Source organism: Gossypium hirsutum, chromosome D10, assembly GCF_007990345.1.
Source record: "Gossypium hirsutum isolate 1008001.06 chromosome D10, Gossypium_hirsutum_v2.1, whole genome shotgun sequence".
NCBI lineage: Eukaryota > Viridiplantae > Streptophyta > Magnoliopsida > Malvales > Malvaceae > Gossypium > Gossypium hirsutum.
In genome coordinates, this window is record NC_053446.1 from 65,034,821 (window position 1) to 65,053,337 (window position 18,517).

General features: G+C 31.1%; 2 protein-coding genes across 2 annotated transcripts; one reads left to right on the top strand and one right to left on the bottom strand.

Annotated features, from left to right (window-relative positions):
* Positions 1-275: 275 nt before the first annotated feature.
* On the bottom strand, positions 276-2,789 carry LOC107934982 (syntaxin-31). The gene is made up of 6 exons (XM_016867508.2): positions 2,368-2,789; positions 1,918-2,168; positions 1,687-1,832; positions 1,342-1,380; positions 870-1,067; positions 276-719 (listed from the first exon to the last, which is right to left on the bottom strand). Exons 1-6 carry the CDS (start codon positions 2,777-2,779, stop codon positions 560-562), a joined length of 1,206 nt encoding a protein of 401 aa, XP_016722997.2. The 5' UTR covers positions 2,780-2,789; the 3' UTR covers positions 276-559.
* A 1,540-nt stretch (positions 2,790-4,329) lies between these two features.
* Positions 4,330-6,900, top strand: LOC107934983 (60S acidic ribosomal protein P0). Its single transcript, XM_041103634.1, has 5 exons — positions 4,330-4,800; positions 4,901-4,969; positions 5,935-6,033; positions 6,124-6,516; positions 6,600-6,900. Exons 1-5 carry the CDS (start codon positions 4,543-4,545, stop codon positions 6,744-6,746), a joined length of 966 nt encoding a protein of 321 aa, XP_040959568.1. The 5' UTR covers positions 4,330-4,542; the 3' UTR covers positions 6,747-6,900.
* Positions 6,901-18,517: the final 11,617 nt, after the last annotated feature.

Consider the following 18,517-nt stretch of genomic DNA (forward strand, 5'->3'; position numbering starts at 1 on the left):
GGGTCTTCTTCTACAGCCATAAGACCGAACATATCGATACAGACTCGGCAAAGGAATCTCCTACCTCGGGGTTGACAGGTTTTGGCTTCTTTGACTGGCAGTGGGGGCTTTATGCCCAGACATCTTTACTATTCAATGAGCAAATAGTGTATTCAATTTATGACACCCTTGGCAAAAGGATTTCTAAAGTTACATATCTACAAATCACCTATTGTCAGATATAACACTAACAAGTACCTACAATTGATCAATAAAAACTAGTATGAAAGATGGGATAAGAAAATGAATCATTTTGGATTATAATAATCATATGACATGATATCAAATTATCGCGAACAAGCTCTTTAAGCACAAGATGGCATGGTTACAAGCACTAAGGTATGGTGGAGTTTTGCTACTTTCAACATAGCTAGATGCCTGCAACTTTTTACAAGCTAGGACCATATGAAAATCACGGCAGAGCCAATTGAATATACAAAATATGACAAAGTAACACTTACAAGAATCTCGAAGCCATGTGGTTATAAGAAGTATACGTCGGAATCTCAAAGTCACCACTTCAAGCTACAAAGATGATGAAGATCACTAGAAAAAAGATGATTGCAGCAAATATCTTGATTAAAAGCCATCTATTTGATGATATTTGGTTAAGATGCCTCAATAGAGCACTACGAGCACCTTCGACATTAGCTAATGATTGATCCATATCTTCATCAATCCTGCTCACAAGTCATATCAATTAGGCAGATTCTTGAACGACTAAAAATGCATATCAAGCTAATGATATGCTAAGAGAAATGATGTAGTAAGTTGCCATTTCTAAACCTTAAGGAAATAAGCAAATAAATATGAGTAAAAGGAGCAGAGACCTGATAGCTAGTTCTCCTTGATGTGCAACCATTGTAGCTAGATGTGTAAAGATCCCACTAAGTTCTGAAATTGTAGATTCGACATTTTGAAGTGCAACTGCTCTACCTTGAGAGTATTCCTCTTGCCTGGGAACTACCTGTTGCAACATAGGCATTTCCATGTGGTTTGAAGGCGTGCCATCCACAGCTGGCCTTCGTCTACAAGTTTCGTAGAGGAAAATATAACAAATAGGGAAAAACAAAACCATAATCAGGCCCATAGAAATAAAATAAAATAAAAGTTAAAAAAGGGAGCATGAGTTCGATCTGAATGCATGGTAAAGGATAAGTACCAAGACGTCTATATTTCATAAGATGACATAAAGATGCTGCTGCAACTAGTTCAGTATTATGACCAATAAGTAGAACGCTTGATTTATGGGAAAAAATAAATAAACTTCGGACTTCAATCAAATATAACAAATACACACACCTCAGTTGGCTTCCAGCTTGAACTCCATTTGGTGGCGGTCTGGTTAAAAACAAAATACATACATTAGTCAAACAACAAAAGTAGTAGCTATCATTTAGCACTTGCAAAAACTGGCACATAAGCGAACTTAAATGTCTAACAAAATATAATAGTCAATGTTATCGAGTAAATTCTAGTGCACTGTGCCAAATGAAAAGATTCTTTTAGATTCAGAAATAATGGCCGGAAAACGACTTGATCCAGCCACCTATACATGAAGACAGGGTAAAAGCTACCATAGTAGTTTCCTATTCCAATGTTCATTTATATATCCTAAATGCAGCACCAAGAAATGAGAGTACCTACCCTAACAGTGGTGAACTCGTGGGGACCTTTGAAGAACTAGACCAAGGAGGTGGCTCAGCTACGGATCTCGTTTGATGTTGAAACGGGTTCTCTCTTATTGTACTTTTGGAGAATAACTGTTTCCTATTTTCATGAGCTTTAATATTCTGCATAACCACAAATAATGCTTCATTAGTTCCTACTCTCATTAAACAAACTACAATTCTAGTATAGTCAAGATAATAAAGAAACCTCAGTTCTTGCAGTCAACACTTCTTGAAAATGCTTTGTAGCACCCATTAACTTGTTCTTCAAGTCATCACAAACAGTCGTCGAATGAACAATTCGATCCTCGGAGTAATTCCCATCGGCAATCTCCATGTTTTGAAGTGTTTGTAAATCAGAAAGTGCCATATTTAAGGTGGTAATATCAGTTTTTATCAAAGCAGTCAGTTCTTGTATTTCAACAAGCGGATCATCGAACATTGATGACCTTTTCGCCACTGCAACAATTACATTAAAAACAATAAAAAAAATCACAACATTTCAAAATCCCAATTGAAAACTAGCTACTAATCTGATCCTTAGGATTTATACCTATAGCACTTAAATCTGGATTACTGTATATTTCAATTGGATCGAATAACAAGCAAAACTTTTTAAAAAATTAAGCTAGGAAAACAATTAAAAGAAAGGGCTTACATTTAGCAAGTCGACCAATCTTTTGAGAGGTTTCATGGATACCCGACCCGATTAAAGAAGCCTTTTTATTGAACTCAGATCTGGAGGATGGAGACGGCAGTGGTTTAGAAACGTGGTCGTCTTGGAGATGATTAATATTATGATTGACGGTTGAGATCCCTCCGCCGAGCTTTTGAAGCGTTTGGGATAGTGATCGGAACTCGGCGGTCCGATCTCTGTACGGGGACCCCATGGGCGGAGGGAAACGGCGCCGTTTAAGTCGGCCGGAGAAAGGGAGATTTGGTTGGCGGCTGCCGGTGAAACGATTTATATTAAGGAATTGGAGAGAAACGGTTACCTGAGAAAAAATCAGAACAAAATTCATTCGGGAGGTTTCTTCTGTTGTTAGCGTGGTCCAATGAGGTGTTGCCATGTCAGCTTCATGAATTCTGCCCGCCATCTTACAATATTTGGTTAAATTTAGGTTTTAATCCCTCTATTATTCCCAAATTTAATATTTAATCTCTATAAGAAATTTAATTTTTAGTTCTATGATGTCATTCCGAAAGTTAAAGAAAAATAATATTCATTCTAACTCATTGCATTAACTATTCAGTCTAACTAATGATAATATAAAACAATAGGTGGTTTTCGATAGTTTTAGTTAAAGGTTTTCATAATTGAATAGATGATTAAATCGGTCAAATCACAGGTTCGTCAGTCTGTCTAGTTTGATTAGATAAATCATTAAAACATTTATAAAAAATTAAAATATTTTAAATTCGGTTCAATCGGTCTATCCGCATGGTTCAAATATTTTGGCCCAGTTCAATTGATTTGTATTGATTTCTGGATCAATCGGTTCAATGCCCTTCTCTAGACTGACAACCCAACTGACTCGTGATCTAATCCAGTTCAACCAACCTTGATTTAGTGAGATCTTCTGATGTTAACATGGTCCGGTGTGATGATGCCATGTTAGCTCGATGAATATGACTCGTCATCTAACATTTTATATTCAAATTAAGCTTTAAATTTTATAGTTTAATTTATATCATTTAGTTCTCGATATTTATAATGGTGTTAATTAACCTAAATAGTTAATACACTAAATTATTTCAATCAAAATTTTTACATGAATTTTTTTTATCATCTTAAAAGCACTTTTTTCTTTTCTAACTCATCATGCATGCACAGCTTTTTTCTAAAAAAAGATGTTTATTAAATAAATAAATAAATATAAATATTTTAATAAAAATAGTTAAGGAAGTTAACAACTTGGGATAATTATGTCGATAATCTAGAAAAATGTTTCGTAAATAAAAAGATGCCAATATGGTTCGATGGACTTACTATAGTGGAAGTAGAATCATGGGGAGCATATAACCGTAAAAGTGTAAATGAGATATTGGTGCCTGCAAGATATTAAAGTTTGACTCGAAAAAAATACGAACTCGATTCAATAATTATTAAGCCGAGCTTGAGCTTGAATAGCTCTTGTTATCGATCGAGTCGAATTCGAGGTTAGTAATACTTATCTCGAATAGCTCGTAAGCCTCAATATATATTCCTTAGCTTAATTATCAAGTTTAGTTCGAGATTGAGTATAAAAATTGATAAACGAACTCAATCGAGCTTGAGCTCAAAAACAAATGTTCGATTGAGCTCACTTGAATTGAGTATCAAATTCTAAATTTCGAGCTCAAACTTGACAGTATTCAGACTCGGCTTGACTTAATTACACCCCTAATGAAAACGGTCAAGGACTAACGTTGTGTAGGTTGCTTGCACCTTTAATTTTTGGATGGGTTTCCATAAAAAACTATATATACTAGAGGGACTAAAACTAAATTTACTAACATGTCATTTTCCTTAATTTACTCCAAACCCTAAAAACCTAGCCCAAGCCCATATAACAAAAAGTCCCAAAACCCGAACCAAATCCAACAATTAAAAATACCCGGAACTAATCTCAACCGTTCGATCCAACCACAACCCCCAAAACCCTAATTCCCCTTTCATTTCCCTTCCTACTATATAAACCAACTGTAACCCTAACCTCCATTCTTCACTAACATCGAAATCAGAGGTTAAAGAGACGGCGCCAATCAGCTGTCCGCCTTGACTGACCGTCCGGCATCGTCTTGGCCCTCGATTTTGCCCTTTTGTAAACCTTTTTTTTCACCAATTCCCGAAATGGCAGTGAAACCCTCCAAGGCCGATAAGAAAATCGCGTACGACGCGAAACTGTGCCAGCTCTTAGATGAGTACACGCAGATCTTGATCGCCGCAGCCGACAATGTTGGCTCGAAGCAGCTCCAGAACATTCGGAAAGGTCTCCGAGGTGACTCAGTTGTTTTAATGGGTAAGAACACTATGATGAAAAGGTCTGTTAGGATGCATGCTGAGAAGACTGGGAACGAAGCTTTCCTTAACCTTATCCCTTTGCTTCAGGTACTTCAAAAGTTTCAATCTTTTTGTATATAAATTTTGGGTTTTTTAGTGTTTAATGAATGAATTGAAGTAACCCCTTTTTTGGTTGTTTTTGAATCAGGGAAATGTGGGTTTGATCTTTACAAAGGGTGATTTGAAGGAAGTCAGTGAGGAAGTTGCTAAATACAAGGTATATTACTTTTACGTTAATCTTTTATTCATTAATGGAAGTTTCGATATTTGATATTAGAATTGTTTTGGCAATTCTTTTAGGGTCTATATATTTGGTGGAAATTTGGAATGCTTGATTTTGTTTTATCTGTAGAACATTTAGTCATAGGAGGCTAAAGTTATTGTTATGTAATTTATAATTTAGTATGGTTAGCCAAATTAATGGTTTAGGTATTTATAGTTTTTCTCATTGATAAAAAATCAAATTTTTAGAATTTTTAAGATTGAATTTAAGCTCATATTATGCTATTTGGTAAAAGTATCATGGTGACTCTGCACTAGGAGTTGGATTGCATCTTGTCTTCTTTATTCAAAACATAGCTAAATTAGTACATGTACTTTAGATAAAAAAGCAAACTGATTTTTTTTGTTAAAATTTTCATCCATTTTACTGTGAAAAATTTGGTGTGGTTGAGGGAATAACCAGACAAGTATTCATGATGTGCTACTTGTACCATGTGTTGATGATGTTGACGTGCATGGATCAGTTTCGAAAGGGATAAATAGATGAAATGAAATTTTTGACAGGACTCTTTTGTTTTTTGATTTAATGTATAAGGACTAATTTGCCTATTTTTTTAGTAGAAGAGGCAAAATGCAATCTGACTTCTAGTAAATGGGCTTTCATGCTACTTTTATCAATTGAAGTTCATATTATGCTATTTGGCCTGCTGTTATTTTGAATTTGTAAGTTGATTCATTAGTGTACTTGTTTATGCTTGAATTAACCAACAGATAAAGTTTCCATTCTCATTGTTGAGTTGTATTTTGTGTGTTTTCACAGTTTTGTTTTAACAGTTTTAAACTTTGCAATTGTGGTTTTTGATGTTCGATGTTGTGAAGTTCAATCTCACTTGATCTAGTAGTTGTTTCTTGCTGTCACTTTTGTGTGTTTGTTCTAATATCATATTATTTTATGAACAGGTTGGAGCTCCTGCTCGTGTTGGTCTGGTTGCGCCTATTGATGTGGTCGTTCCACCTGGAAACACTGGTCTTGACCCATCACAGACCTCTTTCTTCCAGGTACTGGCTATATCCTGGTAGTGTTTTGCTTGTTACGTCTGTTCTTCATGATTGCTTAATTCTTATTATCAATTTTTGATTACGTTGTAGGTGCTCAATATTCCCACCAAGATTAACAAAGGTACTGTTGAAATTATCACTCCCGTTGAGCTTATCAAGAAGGGTGAGAAGGTTGGTTCTTCCGAGGCTGCACTTCTTGCCAAGCTCGGAATTAGACCATTCTCATACGGTCTTGTTGTCTTGTCTGTTTATGACAATGGGTCAGTCTTTAGCCCTGAGGTGCTTGACCTTACCGAGGATGACCTGATTGAGAAATTCGCTACTGGTGTCTCCATGGTTACGGCATTGTCTCTCGCCATCTCGTACCCAACCCTGGCTGCTGCACCACACATGTTCATCAATGGCTACAAGAACATATTGGCCGTTGCTGTCGCAACTGAGTATTCCTTCCCTCAGGCTGATAAAGTGAAGGAGTACTTGGCGGTATGGAATTCACCCTTTATTTCGTTTTATACTTTTGGAATTCCATAATGTTGTTATCTAAATTAAGTTCTGCATAAATCCAGGATCCAAGTAAGTTTGCTGTTGCCGCTGCCCCTGTTGCTGCTGCTGGTGGTGGTGCTGCTCCTGCTGCTGCCCCTGCCGAGGAGGAAAAGAAACCCGAACCTGAAGAAGAGTCTGATGACGATATGGGATTCAGTCTCTTCGACTAAGTTTATTTGTGTTAAAGCATAAACATATAGGATTGTTGACAGGTTACATTATCTGCTTTATTGTTTCTCATAGTTCTCGTTGATGTACTTTGATTGCTCTAAGTTTTGGATGATTTGTGAAGTCTTAATTTAGTCTTTTCGCCTGTTCTATCTACATCTCAGTTTCCATTTTGTGAAAGTGCTTCCTTTCATAATATAATATATTATAGATCTATCAACTGCGTGGATTGCTTTGGATTTGGGTTCTATTGTTAGTTTTAGTTTTTGTCAAATAGGGTTTAGGATGGTCAAGTTTTTTTATTTTTTATGATCAAATATTATTGCGTCAGGTTTGAGTTATAGGATTATGTTGGGTTTTTGTGTTCTGAAATTTGTATTTATAATGAAGGGTTAATGTACCTTTTGGTACTTGGATTAAATAATATCAAATAATATCATGTAATTTTATTTTATTTTTGGTGGAAAACTAAAAAAACATACTAAAACCTATATCTATCGGCTTATCCTACAATTGCTCCTAGATTTGCTTACACTCTTCATTTGAAGCTTTAGACGGATCCAATGCATGGGTAGTAATATACTGTCTTGTTTAACAAATTGATATCTTAATAGTTTTTATTAAACTCCATAATAAATTTTAAAAGATAAATAGATTTTTATTCTTTCATATACGTTATCCTATCAACCCAAAAAAGGTATTTATCCTAGCCCAGTCAAGAATATTACTTAAAAAGAGAATGAGATTCAGCCACACTTCTCTAGCTGTCGGGTGTTGACAAGCCAAACAGGAAGTGTTTTGGTCGATCCCTCTTTGTACTCGTTCTAAATTGGTGAACAACCGTTGTTTGCGAATTAACTAAAAAAAATTCAAGTACCAAATTAATAGTGGTAACTATAATCTTGAAGCATAAAAAAGATTCATTTCAATTTTCAAGTACCTAGGGGATATTGAAGACAATTTAAAGTATTAAAATGGGATTAAAAAAATTCGGAAATTAAATTCAATGTTGAAGTGAAATTTTTTGAACTTTGAAGTGTTTATCATTAGCAATTCAATCTTGATTTGATTCAAATTTAAATATTAATTTGTTTGTTTTAAATAACCCAAAAATTAAATTTATATCTTACTTTTTCTTTTAACTTTTTATAATTTTATCAAAATAGAATACTTATTCTTTTAATGATACTACTAATTCTTTTTTAGATATAATTATGCTAAAGTAAATATTATATTAATTTTATTATCATATATTTTAAACTTAAATTATATAAAAAGTATTTTGATAAATATCTTAAGGTGGAATGGGTTTTTTCTAATTTTGACCTTGATTCGACTTGACTAGTTGAAGAATTAATAATTAAAACCCATCTCAACATATCACCGCAACTCCATTTCTAAAAGGTCGATCCTATAAAATCAAGTCGGGTTAAAGCCCATCAGGCCTGGGTTATTTTGCCATCCATCCCTAACTTCATGGCATTTGGGCCTTTCTTGACTTACTATAATAATAATTGTAAAGTCTCCATCTATTATTTCCCCATAAGTTAAGAAGTTGAAATAACAAAATCTAGGAACAAAGTTGGAACAAGGAAGCAAGCAAGCAAGGTGACGCAATGTCCTAAATTTTATTTCATTTGGTTCAAAAAAGTCTATGATATGTTGCATTATTGATGCCTTTTTTTGAATTAAGAAGTAGTGACCCCAACAACTCTAATCCTTTATTTTTTTGTGGTAGTAGATGATGAGTTTTTGTAGTCCTAGGCTACGTTTGTTTATCTAATGCATGGGTATGGATCATAAAAAAGGAAGTTGATTCTATCCAACTCCATCCAATCCAATTTGGTTATAAAAGATAAATGATTGGAATACAAAATGATTCGAATTTAAAACAATTCAATTTCGAAATAATTCAAACTTAAAGTGAATGATCTTTAACCTGTAATGACTTGACCTAGAATACTCGAGCCTCATACCTGAATGATTTGAATCCAGAACAACTCTGAACTCGAAATGACATGAAATTGGAACAATTTGAATTCGTAACTGACTCAAACTTAAGTGACCTGAACTTGAAACTAACTCGAAACTTTTAAAATGCAAATTGACTTGATCTAAACACAACTCGACACAATTAATTGGCAGGCTTAACCAAAATCAATCTATAACTTCTTTTTTAGGTTTTAGATTAAGAAATAAACTCTGGGATTGGTTTGTTTTTAATTTTAAAATAGTTTTTAATGTGTTTTTTTATTAGTACAATTACAAGTAAAATCACAAATAATACATGTGTAATAATATATTCAAACGTTCACACATGGTAGATTTAAACCCAGAAAAAAAATTTGAGAATAACTCACATATGGTGAGACTCAAACCTAAATACTCAAAGATCTAGAATCTCAACATTACCAACTCAATTAAAAATCATCTCTCGGATTATATATATATATATAATCATCTCTTATAAATAATTATAATAAATAGAATTAAATCATGAATTTTTACTCTTTTTTGTATTTATGAAAAGATAATCGAAATATATTATTATAAAGTAATAGAATCACTTGGTGGAACGCAAGAAGAAGAGATGACTTGAACCTCTTGTCCAAGTTGTTAAAATAATCTTTGGCATGAAAGGGGCAATTATTGGCCACAAAGTTCCACATATGAACTCAAAGCTAGACATTGATCTAATCCCAAGCCATATTGCCCACCAGCCTAAAACTCAATGTTTTTGCTCTAAATACCTACAAATAGATCAAATCCAACTCATTATTATCTAATACATAAATTCAAAAAGTTGGATAATGATACAAACCCAAATTAATTTTTTTTAATTTCTACAAATTACTCAAATTCGAATTAGAAATTATGTAAATAATGTTTATCTAATTCTAACCTCTTGAAAGAACTTAAAATTAAGCAACTATAAGAATTAAGAAGATGGTTTTGACTAAGGATGTAAATGAGAATTTTGTGCTAGTAAATTACTTGAGTTCAATTAAAAAAGAGAGAGGTGAAATCCTATTTATTCATTCTCAAAATAAGCAACTCGAGATATCGAGTTAGCCAAATTTAAGATAAAATTCAAATATTTTAATATTCAATTTAAACAGCAAAATGGGTCTAGTTAAACTGTTTATTATCATTTATAAATGTATTTTTAACATTTAAGCGAGCCAATTTTGAATAATTAAATTAACTTCTAATTAAGTTTAAATTTAAATGATACTATTTTATTAATATATCATTAAACTATCAGCAACGAATTTCAAATCGAGCTCAAATCATAGTATTAATTTTGACAAATGGTTTAAGTACACCTAAATTAAACCTTGTTTTGGATATCAAACCGTGATCAAGAACATTGAAAATTAGCATAATTAATAATCAACTTGATTTGGATTAAAATAATTGCTCATTAATATTGATTAGGCTAAAGTTTGGTCCAATTATACTAATAATTTTCTAGGTCTTAATTAGGACACTTGTCCTACAAGTCTAGCTTCCTAATGGCCCAATTTATTTACCAAGTGGCATTGATCCTATGATAATCAACTTACCAAATTGACTCAATTGATTTGTGAGGATGGGCAAAATTTTCAAAGTGGGATCATATCTATTTTCATTTTTTTACATAATAGGGTAGTGGTAGTTTGGACTTCGGGCATAGGAGAGGTTAGAATTTAAAAACATATTTGACTAATTTTATTTTTTTAAGTATAAGGGTGGGTTTGGATCGACAGTGGGGTACGATGCGGTGCGTTTTGTTTACTTTTTGTCTCATGTTACAATATTTAATCTCACTGCCACCGCTGTTTTTACACTAACCGCAGGTAAACACATCGCCGATCTAAACCCATCCTAAGTATGGTACAAACCACAAATAATACATGTTTGATTAATTAGTTTCTTTTAATACCAAACTTAGTTCTATCCATAATGTGCTTAAACCATCGTCTTCCTGATTATTGCAATAACAACAGTATCAATTGAGTTAAGACTCAATCGACTGATCAATTAGAATTAAAATTTAACTCAATACAAAGAAAAATAGACTGAAAATCGCAATATATTCGAACGTGACCCACATATGGTACGATTTAAACCCACTATAATTTAAAAGGAACGTCTCGGAATCTTAACTTTTGCCAAAACTATCAAATATATTGGGTTTGAGTTGATTTCTTTATTGGTACATAATAATGAAGTTGTAATTCAAGGGTGTAGAAGAATTATGATAAAACCCCAATTAAGCACACTAATTATTTTGGTTTGATTTTAATCGGTATAACAACACTAATTAAAGTTCAAATTTGTGTTAAGTGCATAACCTATAGAAAGCCTGCTAAAAAGATGGGCTCTTTGCCTAATTCTTCATTAACACTTGGGGTCCCATCAATTTAAAATTGTTTAAGATTTTAGAGGCAAATCGCAACAATTTTCTCTTCAATGCCTACCCACCATTAAATATTAATTTTTAAACAAAATTATCTCATTAATTTGATTTCATTATAAAAAGAATTAGGAATTTCAGATTGAACTAAATCATAAATTGCCTTAAATAATAATAAAAAGCCTTTAACTTAAAGTAATCAAAACTCAGGGTGGGTTGGATGGGCGATGGGGAGCGGTACGATGTATTTAGCTTACTTTTTGTCTCACGCTACAGTATCTAATCTCACCATCACCGCTGTTTTTACACTAACCACAAGTAAAATGACTTGAACCCGTAATGGATCAGTATGAAAAAAATTAAAATCGAAACTCAAAATAACTTAAACCCAAATAATCTAAAAATTGACCAAAATTAAAATTAAAATTAACTCAACCCAAATTTAATAGGAGGGAAACCAACCTAACCTAACCAAATTGGGGAATTAAAGTTAAAATGGATTGAGGAAAATTACATTAATTAAATCTCGAATTCTATTTATTTTAAGTTCTCATAATTAATTTTAAATTGCATGCTTAACCTCATCTTAGGTAACTTCAAGATAAGTATAATTAACATCTAACTTAGGGACGTGTTCAACATTAAGATAAGTCGTTCTTCTGTTTTTTTAGAATTTTGACTCAAAAGAAACTTCTAGACCTTTTGGTTGTTGAAAGCATCAACAAATCAAACCCCAAAACAATATTAATTATATATATAGTTTGCTTGCTTTTGTTGTTTTGAGACGATTTCCAATGAAAATGTCCTCCTTTTGAAATAAACCCTAATTTAATCTTAATAATAAAATGATTTTTAAAAAAAATTATTATAGGTTTTGATCATATCTGCTCTTTTTAACACAATGTAAAGAATTACCCATAGCCCCTTCCTAACTCATAAATATGAGAATAATGCGTTTCAGCGCACTTGAACCTATATCCTCCTGCATTGACAATAAATATGTTAATCTTATTAGTTTTAATTAAATATTAAATATTAAATTTAATTTAATTCAATTTTAAGATAAAAATTAATAGCATGCTAAATTCAAATTTAAAATTGATCAAAACTCAAAATAACTTAAAATTAAAGGGATTGAAACTTGATATGTTTTAAACTCGTAATAACATGACCTGAAAGTTCCGAACCTTAAAGTCGAGTAACTCGAATCCAAAATAATTCAAACTCAAAATGATTTGAATCCAAATCCTAATTAGACCCAAAATTATATGAATTCAAATTAACCCGAACTAAAATTATTCGAAAATTTTAAAACCCGAATTACTTCAATTCAAATTATATCGTGAACGATTCTAATTTATATATTTATATATATTTAAAATAAAATTTAAAAAAAGCAGCAAATTGGAAGAAAAAGTTGTGGATAATATAATTGATAAGTTTAAATTTAACTTTAACACGACAAAGTTAATTTTGGATAAAGGAGACAGGTTAGCAAGAATGGGAACTAAATCAGACAGAAATCGACAAAACATGAAACAAAAAATTCTCTTATATTATTATAATAATAACAACATTAAAATTAACAACAACAAAAAAAAAAGTAAAGCAAAACATTTGAGTTGATAATCATGTTGCTCTTTTAGCCGTTTTACTTTTTAGTCTTTTTTCATCATAATATTATTTTATTGCAAACCAATTTTCAGATTATTATTTTTTTAATTTCTTTTTTTTTTATTAAAGGTGAGAAGATTCAAATTCTTTTCTTTAAATAAAGAAAAAACATGTAATGACGGTTAAGCCAAATCTTTGTGTTTTTTTTCAGACAAATTTTAAAAAAAAGTTAATAAATACGAATTTCCATAAATTGGAGCCTTTGCTTAACCTCACAGCAAAGCATCTATAAATAAGTGAATTATAACCCCTCTTTTTTTATTCTTCCTCATCTAAATTTGAGTATGATGGAGGTTTTCATTTTAGAATTCTTTTGATTTAAGTTTAATTATGTATGTCCGATTGAGTATTAGTTTAATTGGTATGTGTATTGTTGTCAATGTAAGAAGACGTGAGTTCGAGTGTGATGAAGCGCATTATCTTCCTATTTATAGGTTGGGAGAGACTATGGGTAATTATAGGCATTGTGTAAAAAAAAACATATATGAAATTTAAGTTTTTTTTAGAATAAATTTTTTATTTCCGTTTCTCAAAATTTTAAAATTTTATCTTAGCCTTCTTTATAAAGTTTCTGACTCTGATTTTGTCCCAACATTTAAATCAAAGGATAATGTGTGCTTAAATATGTTTACACTCGTGTTCTCTTAACCATTATAATAACAAGAATACTAATTAAATTAAGACTTAAGTACAATAACGTTATCCAGGGGCATATCTAGGGGTGCTGGCAGGGGCTCCTAAAATAGATTTTTTTCATTTAAGTCCTTTAAAATTTTAAATTAATAAAGGTAAAATTATACTTTGTCTCGTAAAAATAATAAAATAACTATTTAATCCTTTAAATATTATAAAATAGAGGCTATTCAAATGGTGAAATTATATTTTTATTATCATAAAAATTACAATTTAATTTCGGACTCCTATAAAAATATTTTCTGACTTTACCCCTAACGTTATCGATCATACTAAAATTCAACTGTGCTAAAATTTAATCGAAATATTACCATTTAGTTATTATATAAAAGAATGCGGTAATAGTCCACAGATTTCTCTTTTATATAAAATAAAATTTAAATTTAAAAGTGGATAATTGAAGAAAAAAGGGCGGTGCGTTCACATATTTTTCTATCAACATTGCCCCCCATTTTATATAAACGGCGACAGCGTGTAGTGCGGCGCGTGGTAATTTGGGAAACAAAGCGTGGCTGAGTTGGAGGGCAATACGGGGCCGAGTCGGCTCCTGAAAGGGCAATAAGAAAAAGACACGTGTTTTGAGTAAAAGGCGGTGGCTTTTGGGCGGATATGGCGATTTTGAGGCGGTAAACGCGGAGATTGAGTCTAATTAATGGAAGCTTCAATGGGCAAATAAACTAATGGAATGGTGGATGATTTATCCACCATATTTCAAATCAGTTTCATCTATTGAATAAAATATTGATGTTTAAATTAGATCGAATTAATTGATCGAACTACAAATCGTTCAGAGCATCAATCTAAAGAAAGTTATTAGATCAACTGATTTTGAAATCGATATGGATCAGTTGAATCGGACAAAAAAAATCAATTGAATCAGATATCTTTTATTTTTCAATATTTTAAATTGTTAATGATTTGTTTAATCGAACCGGTGAACTAATGGTTCAATCACTGTTTCAAGTCTGAAACTCTTGATCCATGTTTTCTAAGGTGCTGCAATAGTGTCAATCGAACTATTTTACTTTTTGAAATATTTATTTAAATAAATTTTATTTAGTAAATACAAATATTTAGCACGTTCTAATATTTAAAGGATAATTTAATTAATTTGGATAGATAATAAATGAAATTTTATTTTAAAGCAAATTTAACTAGAACTAGAATAAATTCAATACAAAAATATAATGAATTAAAATTAAAATATATCTAAAGTTATATCAAAATAAGCCTAGACAAATCTGTGCATAATATGACATAAACCCAGAATAACCTAAAAAAAACCTCACACATGATATAATAAGACTCGAACTCGACATTCAAGACACCTTTGCAAATTGGATAATTTTTAATACAATAATAAAAGATTAAAAATTTAAATATACAAATAAACATTTGACAAAAATTAAAATATATAACTAATTTTTTACCATATAAATCTTATTTAAGTAGGGGCGAATTTTAAAAAATATTTTAGTAGGAACCGGAATTAAATTATAAGTTTTTAAGATGTTAAAATATATTTCTATCATGTATTAGTTTATGATTTCATCATTTCCAAAAATGTCTAAACAGAATTGTTTCATTTTCGAGCTCAAAGTGCAAATTTACCATATATAAATTTATAAATTTAATAATTCTTAAAGAGACTTAATCGAAAATTTCCATTTTTAAGAGGCCAAAGCTTCTGCTTATCTCCTTTACATTCACCGCCGTATTTAAGTATTATTGCCGATTGAGTGTTAGTTCGATTGGCATAGGCATTGTTGCCAATGCAAAAGGATGTGGGTTTGAGTGCGCTGAAACGCATTATCCTCCTATTTATGCGTTGGGGAAGGGTTATAAGTAGTTTTAGACATTGTGTTAGAAATAATAGATATGATCAGAAACTATAATAAGATTATTCAAAACAAAAAGTGTTATTTATCAAAATTAAATCATTCATCCTACTTTTCAACCAATGGTTAGAAATAGAAAAATTTTAAACTCTTTTTAACACATTGTAAAGAATCAAAATTCCCTTCTAACACTATGAATGAACAACATCATGTCAAACTTATTAAACGTACAACACATGTTAACCATGAGCATCAAGTAATTTATTTGCATAACTTATCACACAAGAATATTAGAATGTATGGGAATTTGTGGATAAAAATTGGGCAAGACATTATGGTGGTTGAACACCATTTACAAACATATACATCATAGAATATTTACATATTCCAAATGCAATACAACTAATACACTACAAAATAGTGTGGGGGTTGGTCCATGCATTTGAGCCTATTTCATGATTCTTCTTTTCTTTGAGCTAAAATGGGAAAATAAGCCAAAATTAGTAGATAAACAATTTGTTTCAAATCCAATCCATTTATGAATAAAAAATCACATGTTAGAATTTTGAATGCATTGGATTAGTATTTAAAACTCGTGATTAGTATTTACCCTTTAATGGGTCTACAGAATGTGGATGATTAGTTACTAGGCTCACTCCGATAGATAACTTGAGAAATAAAAAAAAAAGTTGAGATTTTAAGTTTTAGGTACCCAATTTGTACTACTATCACAGATGGGTTTTATTCGATTTTATTATTCTTCAAAAAAAACTTTCAAAAAAATTATTATTTTTGTTATTTAGAATCAAATTAAAATTAATGCATTCAATATATTTTTTTTGGTGAATTATAAGAGGAGGGTAAAGTCTTAACAGCAACCAGATTAACGCGACTCAAACCCAAGCCATATTTAAGACAGTGAAGACATTGACTATCAGACCAACGCACGGGTTCTTAATGCATACAATATTTGATGAATTACAATGTCATAATCCATGCTACAAATGTCTCCAAGTTGGCCAACATCAACTAGCGAGTTAAATCTTATTTGACTAATTTGGCAATCAATTAAACCTTTCAATTAAATCTTATATGAATTTGACTTTTCATCATTTATTTGGTCCAATGTTAGCTACAAAAACTTTGTTCGTTTGCCAGAAAAACAAAAAATATGAACTGTGTTTTTTTTAGGCAGCTTTCAAGTCAATAAATAAGGTAGGGAATGGCATAGTCGTAAATAGTTGATGAAGATTGGATGGTTTTTGGATAAGTCAGCAGGTAAGTGGTTGACATTTGACTCAAAGGAGGACTTGTCTGTTTGCGAGAATACTGACCGAAGATTGAGGAAGCAATCCCATGAATTGCTTAGGAACAAATGTTTGGTCTTATTCTGATTTTAGTCCTTTTACTATGCTAAAATATGAAATTTAATCCTTTTATTTTAATTTTTCTACTTTTATAATTTTATCAGTAGATTTAAATCGACAACAATATTAATTATTACAATTGATGTAGGTATCAAGGTTGGATGAAACTAAACTCTGATAGATTGTCGATTGAAAATCCAAGTACAGCACGATCAGGCATAATCATTCAAGACCACCATGGTCGATGGTTAAGCGGTACCTACTGATACATACTAAGAACAACCAGTGATGAGGCGCCTCGTAACTTATCCTCACTTTTATTATACCTGTATACAATACTTGTCAACCCTTTAACTTTTCTTTGATACTGTACTAAATATTTTTCATATATACCGATTATGATAATTTTTCTTATTTTTTTCTTCCAAAAAAAAATCTAATTGAATTATATGTTTTGGGAATTATTACTTTGACTCTTCTTTTGAATGTTAATTTGGCCTTTCCAACAAATGTGGATATTTCATTTTATAAGAAAACATTCAAATGTACAAAATTATTGACTAATTATATCAATAATATTAGATTCAAATAATATAATTATACAAATATAGAACTTCTAATTGGATTTGATGTAATATCAAAAGATTTTAAAATTGACAAAAAATAATCAAGTTATAAAATGCGAAACATGCGTTTGTAATCCTCTTTGCTTTTCTGAAAATAATTGTTATTCCCACGTTTTTGTTTTGAGATCAATTATACAACTTTTTATTCAACTTCATAACTTCCACTTTGGGCAATTTCGGCTAATAATCATTTTCATTTTTATTGTACAACTTTAGTAAGTTTTAACTTTTTAAAAATTAAATTTTTTTAAATAAAAAATTTGGGTTTTTAGAGGAAATTAAGTTATTCAATTGTAGGGATGAAACTTAAGTTTTTCTTTACAACTCGATTCTCTATAAAAATTTAAGGTTTTTCTCTTTTAACTAAAAAAAACCAAAATATTAATTCTAAACAATGAAAAAAAGAGTTAAACATATAAATATGGACACGACCCACATGATTGAACTTAAATCAGAAAGGGTGAAACTAAGTTCTCACGGCCTCAAACTTATCGTTGAGCAAAACATTATTAGTTAAAGAAATAAATTATTTTTCGATATATTTACGAAACTATCCATAAACCCTTCAAACCTCAAGCAAGGGCGTAGTTATGGCAGAGGCCCCGACCCTCTCTAAAATAGAAAAAAAATTATTTAAACCCTTTAAAATTTTAAATTAATAAAGATAAAATTGTACTTGGCCGTCTTTAAAATGATAAAAATTGATTTAATCTTTTAAAATTTATAAAAATGTAGGCTTTTAGAATGATGAAATTATATCTTTTCTGTCATAAAAATTACAATTTAATTTTAACTCCCCTGAAAAGAATTTTTGACTTCACCCATCACCCTAAGCTAACTAAATAAAAGGACATTACGGACACGCTAAAAAATGTAATTTCTAAATTATTGTAATAAATATAGTGTCAACCGAACTAAAACTTTATCCACAATCGAAATAATAAAAACCAAGTGGCAATAGAATATTGGTGGAGAGACAAATGAGATAAGCCAAGTATAAAGTAGTTGATCGACTAGCCCAAAAAGCCTGACTCTTTGAATTTCTTGGCCATTAATTCGGACTTTTAATTAATTAATTAAAAATAAACAAAATAAAACGACCAAAGTCCAATTTGGAACCGTTCGCTTCCACTTTTCCGAACACACACCTCATGACATCACTTTCTAACACGACCA